Source organism: Lagopus leucura, unplaced genomic scaffold (genome assembly GCF_019238085.1).
Source record: "Lagopus leucura isolate 7727_CA_CO unplaced genomic scaffold, USGS_WTPT01 Super-Scaffold_100001, whole genome shotgun sequence".
Classification (NCBI taxonomy): Eukaryota; Metazoa; Chordata; class Aves; order Galliformes; family Phasianidae; genus Lagopus; species Lagopus leucura.
The window spans coordinates 11,009,521-11,022,715 of NW_024962262.1; the positions used below are offsets into that span (position 1 = coordinate 11,009,521).

Genomic DNA, 13,195 nt, shown 5'->3' on the forward strand with positions numbered 1-13,195 from the left:
CTCGGATGTACAACTAAATGGTCAGGAATCTCGCGGAGTATCTCTGGAGGTCAAGGCTTCCATCTAGTGGTAGAACTTAAAGGTGCAAAAAATGATAACGGCTGAAGTCCTTGTGAAGGCTCTATGAACACACAGGCCAGGCAGCATACAGAAGAAGAATGCAGCAAAAGGAAAGACTATTCAAAAGGCAGCCAGGCAACCCACAACATCACTGATGTTTGGGAGGAGGAATGTAGCTCGGGCAGGAAAGGAATGTAGCTTCTGAATTTATTTAAAGACAGGAGAGGCGTTCTAAAGAAGTATTGGTGATCAGGTGTAGTGGGTAAGCTGTGTGACCCATTGCCTCAGGTGTGGCAGAAAGCAGTCTCTTCTCTTGATGTTTACCTGTATTCTTAGATTTCATTTTCAGGAAAAAAAATTGAGTCTTTGAGAGTGAGGAGGAAGATGTTTTCCAGGTTGAGGTCATCCTTTCAAAAGCTCTTGATATCTTTTTCCTCTCACATGGTTTACACTGTAATCTGGCTCAAAGTCACTTCTGCAAGGATATGCTGAAGAAATGGAACAAAGGGAGCCTTTATTGGAAAACATAATGACATTATAGGCTCTGCAACAGGCAGTGAACTCTATAAAGAAAGAGGGTTTTGTCCTTGTAGAGGTTGTCTCTGCAGTATTATCCTGCCATTTCTCTCCTTATCCTCTTCCCAAGAAAACCCACACCAACCAAACAAAAAAAGCAGCCTCAGCAGACAGTTCTTGATATTCATGGGCACAAATTCAGGCATACGCTGCAGGAATCTAAGGGCAGATTTCATCAGCATATCAATAGTCATAATGATATTCATTATGCAAAAAATGAGGAACGTTGACATTTGTGTTATAAAATATAGTGTTGTTCATACTGTTGAAGTCTATAATGTGAGTGGAAGTGAATTAAACTCAAATATCAACTCAGTTCCCATTGCCTCATATTTTCAAACAATTGGATTTCTTTCTATATGGGAAGAATTATGGATGACTATGGATTTCCACTGTAACTTATTCCTGTGGATGTTCCAGTTCTATCTACTTAGTTCTAGTAGATGTGAAAAATATCCACCACAAAGTCGTCAATAGCTATGTTTTGACCCAGAAATACAGTGTCCTTTGCTTGCTGCCAGCTCTCACCATGATCTGATGTACTATTCTGGCCTGTGCACTTTTTGTAACTATCACAGTTTCCTGCAGGTGTTTTATTATTAATAATGTTTTTAGAAAAAAACTGTAACAGGATCAGCTTCTCATACTGAAGGGACCCTCTCTCAGTGATGCCTGGTGCCAGGGCCAGAAGTGTTGGGCACAAACAGGAGCACAGGAGGTTTTCTCTTCTTATGGTCAAAAGCACATGTTCTGCCTGATTTCAGGGTATAAACATATATTTCCACGTTCCTTTGAGCACAGTGTAAGTTCAGTTGCAAACATTCAGAGTTACATAGGTATTTTAGATTGGGAAGCATCATTTGGTTTTGCAGATTACAGTAAACATCTTGCTAGGATGCAAGGTCGGAGACAGATGCCCACCAGGGCATACCCTCTTTGTGACTTTCTTACCCAGTTACCTTTCTTGAGTCTTTTCAGGTTGTGTTGAGAACATGGGTAAATAAAAATTTAGATATTTTTGTCTTACTCTCTTTATTATTATAAGTAAACCACCTCTGAGCTTTATAAAAATTCCAAATTCACTGCGAGCAGCATCTATTCCAGGAACTCATCATGCATCCACTTCTAGATATTGCCAAAGGGCTTTGTGCAAACTTTCTGAATCTAATATTCTAGCAGCACTGCACTGTGTCCAACAGCCTGGTGGTGGGTCTCTGCAACTTCTGAGCAGCTGTTGCCTTAAAATAATATGTTTCTTCATGTTTAGATCCCACACAGTATGTTAATTAGTATAGAAGATGAGGTTGATTGAAAATTTCAGGGAGAATGTAAACAAGTTCTCTTTGGCCTTGTGAACAGGCACAGCAGTAATTTGACTGTTCCCAGTGAGGGGAAATTCTGCAGGTTTGGCTTGAAAGCATCAGATGAGGGTTGTTAGTTGTGTTTTCCTCTTCACTCTCCTTTCAGCTGTATCTACAGACTGACAGGGCTGTTTGCAAGAGTGATGGAAAGGCAGGTAAGAAGTGAGCACAGGCAGAAGATCAAGCTAGCCAAGGAGAAATAGTACGTTTGCCAGCAACAGTGCTTTCAGTTAAAAATGACAAATGAGCAAGAAAAAATCTTAATTCTCCTCCTTTAAGGAGCACTCAGGGAGAGGCAACAAACTTCCTACTGCTCCTGACAGTCATAGGAAGTAATCATCCTGTACTAGGCTGCAAACAGATTTTTTTCCCCTATGGAGACTGTGATCTGAGCAGAAAATATGTTCAAAAAGACCTATTTCAAAACATATTTATTCTCTTTCTGTCTGGTCTCCCTAGTGTTCACATAGTATCTCTCTTGCACTAAGTCTTCCTTTCTCGTATCTCTCAGCAGATCAAGACAGATAGTTAATGTTTGAATTATATAAAAAAATTCGAAGAATGGCTGCTTATAACATTCATCCTCATTGAGCCATCCTGAAGGAATCTGTTTATTCACCACCCTCTCCTGTCAAAGACTTCATCAATGGATGATAAATGTGACAGACAACTAGCTAGACATCACAACAATTCTTCAGCCATCTCTGCAACAAACGACTCAAGAGCGGAGAGAATAACTAATTCAACTAAGACTAGCAGTGCTTGGAAACGTCCTAACAATGTTTGTATTAAAAGGACACAGATTCTTCCAAAGAAACAAGAAAGGACAACTGGCTGTTCCTTGACCCTGTGAGACAGAAGACAAGACAAAGTTCCCTTGTAAACCTTGTCAAGCAAATGAAGTGGGGTTGTTTGAGGAAACAAAGGGAAGAGAGAGGCTAGATAAAGAAGTGGGTAAGTGTGGTAACATTTCACTCTCTTATAAAGCTGCCAGGCAACAGCTATAGAGATATAGATATAGGCAAAGGGAATTTCTCTAGAGTGAGTTTTACTGCTTTGTCATAAGATCCATGCATACTATTTCCAAAGAGCAAAGCCAAGGTATGCTAAATTATAAAAATGAAATAAAATAATAGACCAATATCTAATTTGCACAATCACTTTCTAAGCATTTAGATGTACATAAATTATGGCATTTCTTTATCTTTCCATTCCTGATGGAAATGCAGTCAACTCCTTTGGTTACTTACTGTCAGTGCTTATGCTGCAATATAACCTATTCAGTGAATGAAAATGTCACATGCGGTGAAAATTTATGGACAATATGCAGGATCTAAGTCAAATGGAAGTAACATATTCAAATCTAGATTAGCTGGGAAGATGATGCTCCAGATTTACAAAAGTTTATTCATTCACTGACTTTTCTGACTCAGCTGGTTTTGCAGGTCAGTGTTGCTTTAGCATAACTCAGGCATATCCTTAAAAAAAGATCACCATTAAATATGATGTGGGCCATACATCTGGACTTCACTGCATTTACCTGAAAATCAACTCAAATAACAAATCCTTAGGGAACTGATTTGTCCAATTTCATGGCTCAGAGAATCAATAATAGGTTTTTTTTCAAATGCATGGTATCAGAACTGCTCTTCACTTCCCATATTTTGGGAACTTCCTGAATGAGGAAAGGCATCGAGTATTTGCTGACAGTAGTTTTGAGGAGGCAGAATTCCAGACCATTACCTTCACAGTTTCCACAGAAATAAATAGGAGGCATTACTTTTCGTGCAATGTACTTATTTTTGTTTAGTTTTAAGTTGTGTCTCCAGAATTCCTGCTTTATTTTTAACATTTCTCTTAAATAGGAGATTCATAGGAGGCTGTGTATTTTTTTTGTGTGTGTTTTTACAGAACTTCAAGGGAATGTATGACATGGCTAGCAAAGGATGGGGATTAAAGTAAAGGAACAGATATGTGTTGTGATGAAGATCTGTTCATAAATAGATTTTAATAGAGATTGACAACTTCACTTTATTTATGAGCCATCTGAAATAGCACAAGTCTCAACAAATTAACTATCCATTAGTATGTCTTATACTGATTTTTTAAATTTTGTTTGTTTAAAAGCTAGACTAATGTTTTCACTTTAAAAAAAATGTAATAAAATATACGTAGGTCACTCTAAAAATAATGCCTCTGATTTTTTTTTCCATGGAAACTGCAACAGATATGAAGAGCACAATGACACTATTTGATAGAGCTAATTCATAGCTACAGAACTCTATTTTTCAACATTCACCACCATCAGCTATGCATTTTTTTGCCAACAGTGAAAAAGACTCTGCATGTTGCGCTCATAAATAGCTGTACCAGTGGAGATGATCCACTGCTGAAATGCATCACCCACCTTCTCACTGTGCTCTTACCTATTTGGTCTCTATAAACATTCAATAAGCATCAATGAATGTCAGTAGGTGCATTTTTTTTCCACGTGGAAGAATTCAATTCCACACCTTTTCTTCATATGCCCTTCCATGCCAGATGCCATTCTATCAGACTGCCTCTCTGCTTCTGTCTCCTGCACAGCAACAAAATATAATGGAATATTGGTGGGAAGGTTCATCTACAGGTTGTCAAAAGTTTCCTTCTTTGGTTTCAGAGCTTTACATTTTGACAATTTAGTCTTTGCAAAAAAACCAAACCAAACAAACAAAAAACCCCACAAAACTTAAGGATGTGTGATTTTATAATTTAATCCACCCATTAATCATGAACTCGTGATCAAGGTATTTTAATTGCATTTATCTACACATCTGATATTAACTATGTATGGTTAATATCAAAATACATACTGTGTTTTCTAGTTGGATCTCCTTACCCAGTCATGATGGCTCAGGAATTGCTAGTATGTTGAGCGTAGATAACCATGGCAATTTGTGTGCTAATGAGTAGTGGTCTGTGGAACTCAGATCAGCCCATTAGGTACAAAGCCAGACAGAAGTACTGAAAACAGTAGCAAAAAAAAAAAAAAAAAAAAAGAAGCCACTTAGAAATTATAGAGCAAGTGAAGTAAAAATCAAGTAGCCAAGTGAACAAATAAGGTATGAGCATTGTCTTGTCAAAGTTAGTAATCTTAGAAGCTGTTAAATATTTAGTGTGGTCTATTTGATCTGCTTCTCACAAGCTTCTTTGGGAGGTCTTTATGATTTAATAGCTGCCTGTGAATTTGGTACTTTGAATTGAGAGAGCAAATATTCTTCTTCAACCATACTATCCATCTGATAAGTGTTTTTGTTTGTTTGTTTGTTTGTTTTTTTTGTTATTTTGCTTGTGTATGTGTGTGTGTGTGCATAAAAAGAATAATTCTGTAATAAAACCATGGTTTTTAATCACCACTTGGCTTAGATGCAGTAACATACTTGGTCCCCAGCAGTAAGAAGAGAAGAGACCTGTGATCTGTGGAGGTCAAATTCTAATTGCCCTGCTGTTTAGTTAAATTGGAGCAGTTACAGATACAAGAAAACTGGAGTTTGACTTTAAATAAATAACAGCTATTCAGAAAACATATTTGAACAAAAATGCCCTATAGGACATTACCTAGAAAAGATGTAGGGCATTCTTCTTCTTGCAAAAGACACTAGAGACATTTTTGACCTTTAAAGATATCCAGAATTTTATTCTTTAACTTTCTAATTCTGGAGAGCTATTTAAATTACAGTAGAGACACTAAAGAAAATAGATTGATATTAATTTTTACCATAGGAAAGGAAGATTGTATTCCCACTGCTCATAACCAGCACACAGAATAAAATATTAATGTCTGAAATAATCATAGACGTCCATTTATTACATCAAATGAAATTCTACTATATAACATAGCTATTAACTGACTAATGCATTTATTAGTCTTATTTTAACACCACAGTGAACAATGAGAACTACATGTAAGTTGACGCTCAGTGACTGTGAACCAACAAGCACTTGAAAAAATTGGGCATGGACACACTTAAAAGTGAGAAGCCTCTTAAAGGCATAAAAGATTTTTGAGTTATTTTTATTTAATTATTTATTTTTATATCAGTGAGATGTCAGCATATGCTTTAAACACTTTGTTGAAACAGGACAGGAGTATCTAAGGCCCATATGGATTATTATTATTATTATTACTATTATTATTATTATTATTATTATTTTCCCCCAGAAAGCAGCATGCATCATTGCATTTACTCTTCATGGTGTACGATGCTCCTACTTTTTTATTTTCACTAATAGAAGCCTGGTGGATTTTTTTGTTTGTTTTTTGTTCCTGTATGCGTGTCTGTGAATTTGACCTACGGCTCTTCATAAGATTGATTGAGCTTAGAGGTCAGTCTGCTATGGCAAGACAATGTCTGATCCTACAAGCAGTTGCTCTGTGGTGTTCCCTTCACTCTTACTGATTAGTTCTTTGTCAGTAACTCCTTGAGCTCCCAATGATTTTCTTGACTCATAGACTTTTCGGGCGAAGTGACTTCGAGGTTACTTCGAGTATCTACTTCAAGTGTTTCTCTGAGGCTCACCGGTGTTGTATCTTATTTATAACCAAAGATCAGAAGACCACGTAGAAAATCAAGCTGTTATTGATGACCAGATATTTCTCTGATGGAGAAAATTTCAGAGGTAATTTTACAGAGATATTTAATCTCTTTTCATAGTTCTAATGGTCCACACTAGCATAAAATCAACTTTATTACCCAGCTGTGGCAAATTCTTATTAGAATCTTTTGAGATCCTCTGACTCTTAGGTTGCATAAACCTTCATTTGACACTTCCAGTATAATTAGTGGAAGTTTGTTTAATAGTCTGCAGGATGATATCCGTGACCTTTCAAAATTTCCTCAAATATCGAAAGCTTGAGCAGAATGAACTATGAAAAGTGTTCTGAATATGTTAAATCTGGACATTCCTGCTTTTTTCAAAGAGATGATTGGTTTGGTGTTGTTAAGTGAGCATATTCACTCTCTACTTCTCTTTAAAACATTCATCATGCTGTTACACAATCACAAATGATACTGATGCTTGAATATGCTGATAGCAGCCAATGTTGTCTGTAGCTTCCAGTCAACAAAAACACTACTTTAGAATGCTCTTCCATTTGTCTAGGAAAAGAGCTAGTAGAAATGTATTTGTTTCTGCCTGCTTTTTAAAAACAAAACAAAACCACAAAATATTATTTTAGAAGTGTTTTATTTTATAGCATCCCTTACATAGAGCAGCTTTGTACTGAGCGTAACAGACCCTGACATCTGAATCCACTTTGTTCCCAGTAGTGCTGTGGTATCGGGTAGCTGTAGCCATCTCCTGATTACCACAGGGTGAAACTCGGAGCAATATCTAAATTCTGCCCGTTAGAAACCATCCCTCTGCACTTTGCCCCTGTAGAGGCTGATCCCGAGAAGCAATCCCGAAGAAGCCACCCGCAGAGCTCTGGGATGCTGTCGGGGCGGCAGAAGCCCTTCAGCACCATGGCCAGCGCCGGGCACCCGCCCGCCCGCAGAGCTCGGCGGTGAAGGAGGCGGCAGCGGCGACCCGCGGGGGACCGAGAAACGTCGAGGACGGGATTTCCAGCTCGGTGATTACGTGCTTTTATGGAGACCAGTCACACGAAAGGTCAAAGCATGACCTTTGACCTCCTGCGCTGTGTTTTAATCCGAGGAAAGAACAGAGCTACTTCACTGACGCAAATGGAATAGAAAACAGGCTTCTGCTCTACGACCACGCTCTTCACAATGTGTTGGACTGCAGGCAACGGAAGCAGTAATAGATGTTTTTTGTCTTCATTATAGTAAGTGGCAAATCTCTTTGTCAGATGAGGACAAGGGTTGCAGCTACTGGCTACTAGATTTTGGGTTAAATTAAGAAGCTAAAGGAGAGAAGTGTAACAGGGTCAAAGAAACACAGTATGTTTAAAAAGATCCATTCCATATTTCACCCCAACTCCCACCGAAGAAATGCAACAGATGACATTCCTTACTGGGATGGCACAGGTTCTGCTGTCAGACTGATCCGCAGCACCTCTATGTATGACCTTGGAGATGAGCAGGAAAAAGTGAGTGAACCATTAAAAAAATGCAAAAGTACAAACAGCATTGACTCCTGCAGCCAGTCAAAAGAGGAAGACAGAGAGTGGATGTACTCTAAGACTCAGGACTGCTTGAAATACTTACAGGACTTGTTAGCCTTGAGGAAAAAATACTTTGACAACATCAATAAGTTGAAATCCATGCATATGACTGCAGATTCCCCAACATCCACAAAATCATCCAAAACTGGAAAGAAGTCATTTCTTCCACTTTCCTCCAAAGAGTTTTCTAAGGTAATTCCTAAGAACTTTTATTGTATGATTAGTCTCAATCCATGAAGCAATTATATGTATGACCTATGTTGATTTTCTGCCTTACTGGTTTCAGCTGTTTGTCTTTTTTGTTGTTGTTCTTACTTCATCTGAAATGCTACTGAATACCCTAAGATATTTCCAGATTTCTGTGAAGTCAAATATGAATGACTGGTCAAGGAAAGAATTATGTGTGTTTGTAGAAGTGTGGAGAGAAAATAAGGAAGATAAGAACTATGAGCAGATGGGAAGTACTTGAAAACTTGTTATGAAAGAGATGTTTTCTCTCAATTCTGACTGGCTACTTAAGTTCTCCACTATGGTTATTTATAGCTTTTAATGACTGAAAAGCACAGTAGTCCCTGTGTTTATTGGTATCCTTCTCATTGGCAAAACTTAGTGAAAACAATTGTGTTTTCTAAGAAACAGCTGTGATTTTCTTTGACTGATCAGACAGCTTGTCAGTGCTATGTTCATCATCTGTGCAAACTACTGATACATTGTAGGCAATGGAGAATTGGTAGGGGTTCCTTTCTCTGTTTATTAATGAACTGTCAAGTAGTTTTGAAGCAGACACTGTAGTTCTTTGTCCTTTACTACAGTGATAATGAATAATAGCACTGATTTTTTTTGTTGCTGATTGTTTCTATAAGTCCTAGAGGGAAAAACAATGCAAACCTTCTGTAAGGCTGCACCTTACAAGTTGCATGTCACTAGACTATCCAGTAGTTTGACTGTGGGATTGATTCAGTTAGGAAAAAAGAACTGGTTTGCAGCAGGTGCGGTGATCTATTTAGGGAACCAGACCACAAACATGGCTTTGGCAGCAGACATGCAGGTTACCCAGTGCAGCCTTTAAACTGGATACTAATAAGAATGGTGGGAAGAAAGGATATAATGGATTACCTACTGACTAGGCCAGGTAGACTTTAACAGAAAATTATTCCACATTTATATGCTCTTTCACAGCATAATGTCAGTATGGCTGAGGCTGAGTTCTGCTGCATACATTGCTTAACCAAAGGACAAGATTCATATTTTTAGAGTTAGATACCACATTTTTTCATTCTACATCCTGATCTAGAACCCATTCTGTCAGTGGGAATCCCTCAGTTGATTATTTGGTCTTTATGTCATCTTTTTAATGCTTTGAGCAAGAAACAGTACTCAGTTCAGTAGGCTGGAGAAGACAGATTTTATAAAGACTTTACCATTTAGGACTAGGGAAACATGCAAAGAGAATAACTGAGTTATAGGAGAGTGGTATGGTGATGCCAAGGGCGAGATGAATCTCAGCACTACAAGATATATAACCTGTGAACCAGTTTTTCATGCACAAAGACTGGCTTCATGCAGGAGAGAGTTATAGCATGTCTGCTCCCCTGATGAGCAGAGCAGTGATGTAATGGAGCATGAACCATGTCTAACCACTAGGCAGAGGAGAAATATGAGTGCAGAAGAACATTTAAACCATAGACCAGGAGTCTGTGAGATAGATTGTATACAATTATGATTCATGTAGAATTCTGACTCTCTGATATTTGTCAATGAAAGTGCCACTGGAAAAAAAAATCAGCAATTTAACTGGAGTTTGGCGAACAAGTGAATCTCCCACATTCTGAGGCTATGAATGATGTCATCTCTCTGTGGCCAGTTATCTCTTATGCATCCCCAGGCCTGATACTGGCTGACACGCTAACTCCACAACATTCTCCTTTGGAACATCAGGAGGACATGCTGTCCAGCAAGTCATTCTTGCTGACACAAATAGTGGGGTCACAGCTGCACAGCTCTGACTTTGCAAAAATTAGGAAGAGGCCAAGAAGACTTCTACAACATACAGTACACTCCACTTCCTAACTCCAAGTTCTATGTTCACAGACTGCAAGATTCATTATACCAACAGGCTTGAATAGTTCTGTCCCTAACTACCTCTTTGTATTAAATTTCCTGCCAATCTAATCCACCATTTTTTTTCCCCATACCTGCTGCACAATTAGTAGGAATGTGCTTTGCCCAGACAACCTTGTCTTCAGGGAAAGTTTAATTCAGAAGCAAAACCCAAAGCCTGGACTACAGGCTGTCTCTCGATTCAAAATATGTCACCTGAGGCTTGTGAAAGAAAAGAATAGAGAAGTGTGTCAGATTCTGGAGCACACACTTCTAAAAAATGTCTTTTAAGTAATGAAGTCTTGGGTATAATGGCAGTGACTATTCTCAGTCAATGTGTGGTAGTAGTTATCCTTTAGCACTTCTAAAGATGTCAATCAATCAACCTATAAAGTTCAGAAGGAGAAACCAACTCACTTCTGCCTGCACCATCCCACAGAATGGGAAGCAAACTCGTTCTTCAGAGATGTGACACAGCATATATCTTTTGCTTGTGCATTTGAAACCCAGGACAATAAGTTTCTGATTCAGAATTGCTCTGGCAATTGGACTGGCGGGGAAAATACACAGCCCTTCATTAGGCAGAACCTTCATGAATGGCAGAAGGGTTCACCCTGTACTGACCTACAGAATTGCTAACTGAGGCTTTATGAATGCTTCAGCATCTATAGACAGACATCTGCTTTTTTAACAAGACAGGCTCCTAATTTTAAACCTCATGGCTTTCCTGTGGAAATTATCATAGTGTTGAATGACTCATTTTTTAGCACTCACAGTCCTTTTCCATTTAAAAAAAAAAAAAGACTTTAGCAATTTAGATCTGGATTCATTTCATCAAACCAAGGCATTTTAATAAGATGCTTAAATTAGTAACCAAGTTGCTCCACGATCCCTCAGCAGTAAGGGACTAGAGCTGACTGAAGAGGGGAATTCAGCCTACCTAGATTCTGACTCATCTCTTGAAGGTACTTGAGCTCTGCATTAATTAAAGAAGTAACCTTGTATGACTCCATTTCTAATGTATGCATCCCGTTAGGTGCCTCATACTAGGCAGGATGAATTTGACCACAAAGATCAGCTGTCACCTAGCCACCCAATTACATGGCTCAATAGAGGGATTCTGAGAGATTTTATAAAGACATGTTGGCAGTGCTGAAGTGGAAGATGTCTGATGTTGAGCATGCAACAGGAAGGACACTTGCACTAATGTTTTGCCTTCTTCGTTGGCTGATGTGGAGTAATCTGGACTTTTGAGCCTTTCTGAAATCTTGAAATATGGAATCAAATAAAATTTTTGCAGCTTCCTTATACAGTTCCTTCCTTATACAGTTTTCTCACTTTTTTTTCCAACTGCATCTAACTTCTTTTCTTTCCCTATCTTATCAACAGACAGAGAGAAGAAAAGTCCCACAGCCCAGTTCAGATGTAAGAGAAGCTATAGCGTTCTTTGACTCGGTTATTGCAGATCTGGATTCAGAGAGATGCCGTAGGGCTCCTGACATGGACCTGCCAAATGTGGATGTTGATTTTGATGGTGAAGTATAAAACAGAAAAAATATGATTACTTTTGATGTGCGATGAGTAGAGGGAAGAGTGGTCAAGTAAGACCAAATTTACTTAAATGGACAATTTTCCTCTGAGTTTTGCTTCTGAGATTTAAGAGTATTAGAATCATAGAATCATAGAATGGTTTTAGTTGGAAGGGACTTTTAAGATCATCTAGTTCCAACCCCCTTACTATAGGCAGGGACATCTCCCTCTAGACCAGGTTGCTCAAAGACCTCTAAGATCATCTAGTCCAACCATCAACACATCCCCACCACGCTCACTAACCATGTTCCTCAGTGCCACATCTCCATATTTTTTGAACACAGTGACCACCACCTCCATGAACAACCTGCTCCACTGCCTAACCATTCTTTTGGGGAAGAAGTCTTTCCCAATATCCAACCTGAACCTCCCCTGGCACAACCTGAAAGCATTACCTTTTGTCTATTCCTGTCAACCAAGAGAAAAGGCCAATCTCTACTCCATTGGCACAAAGAACATGGCCAAAATCAAATGCATTATGAGAAACTACAGTAACACATTGCTTGTACCCTGTTGAAAGGTAGATCTTTTGTGTGTATTACATGAACAAATGTAGCATATATAGTTGAGGAGTAGTGCTTGCCTTCCACCTAGGGCTAAATTCCATCCTGCATCTCAGTTAATTATTTCTATGTCTAAATCTCATGCTTATCATTGAGAAATGGATGGATGCTTAATCTCCAAACAGAAAAAAAAAAAAAAGTCCTTCAACGGTTAGTCAAAATAATAGTACCTTTCCAAAGGTTGGGATTACTTGACCAAATGAAGTTGTGCCTTTCTGAACTCATCATCCATGCTGCATAATCAAGTGGAGAGAAATATTTTTCTCTTTTATGCTTTGTCTCAAGCTAAGGAACATATGTGAAACAGATCACAATAGTTCTGTCCTCAAGTGCACATTGCAGGTCTTTGACACAAGTGTTCATTCTTGAGGCACTGAAATATTAGATAAGATGAATCATGATGAATTGGTTTGTGTTTAGAATAATGCTAACAACACACCAATGTTTTGGTTGTTGCTGAGCAGTGCTTGCACAGTCACAGGTGTTTCAGCTTCTCATGCTGCCCTGCCAGTGAGGGGGCTGAGGGGTAGGAGCTGGGATGGGACAGAACCAGGACAACTGTCACAGACTGGCCAAAGGGACGTTCCATTTCATGTGGTATTGTGCTGGACATTGAAACTGGGTGAGCTGGCCTGAGGCAGGGGGAACCATTCTTTGGGAGTGGCTGGATCTTGGTCAGAGGTGGTGAGAAACTGTGTTGTGTGTTGCCTACTTTTTTATTTGTTTTTGTTGTGATTCTTTCTTTCTTTCTTTCTTTCTTTCTTTCTTTCTTTCTTTCTTTC

The 13,195-nt window shown here is 38.7% G+C and overlaps 1 protein-coding gene across 1 annotated transcript in view; it reads left to right on the forward strand.

Annotated features, from left to right (window-relative positions):
• The first annotated feature begins 7,938 nt into the window (after positions 1-7,938).
• Positions 7,939-13,195, forward strand: part of CUNH13orf42 (chromosome unknown C13orf42 homolog) — a 5,795-nt gene continuing 538 nt past the window's right edge. The window contains exons 1-2 of the mRNA XM_042866489.1: positions 7,939-8,352; positions 11,650-11,794. Of these exons, the coding sequence (XP_042722423.1) occupies positions 7,939-8,352; positions 11,650-11,794 (559 nt within the window). The remainder of the gene's footprint in view (positions 8,353-11,649; positions 11,795-13,195) is intronic.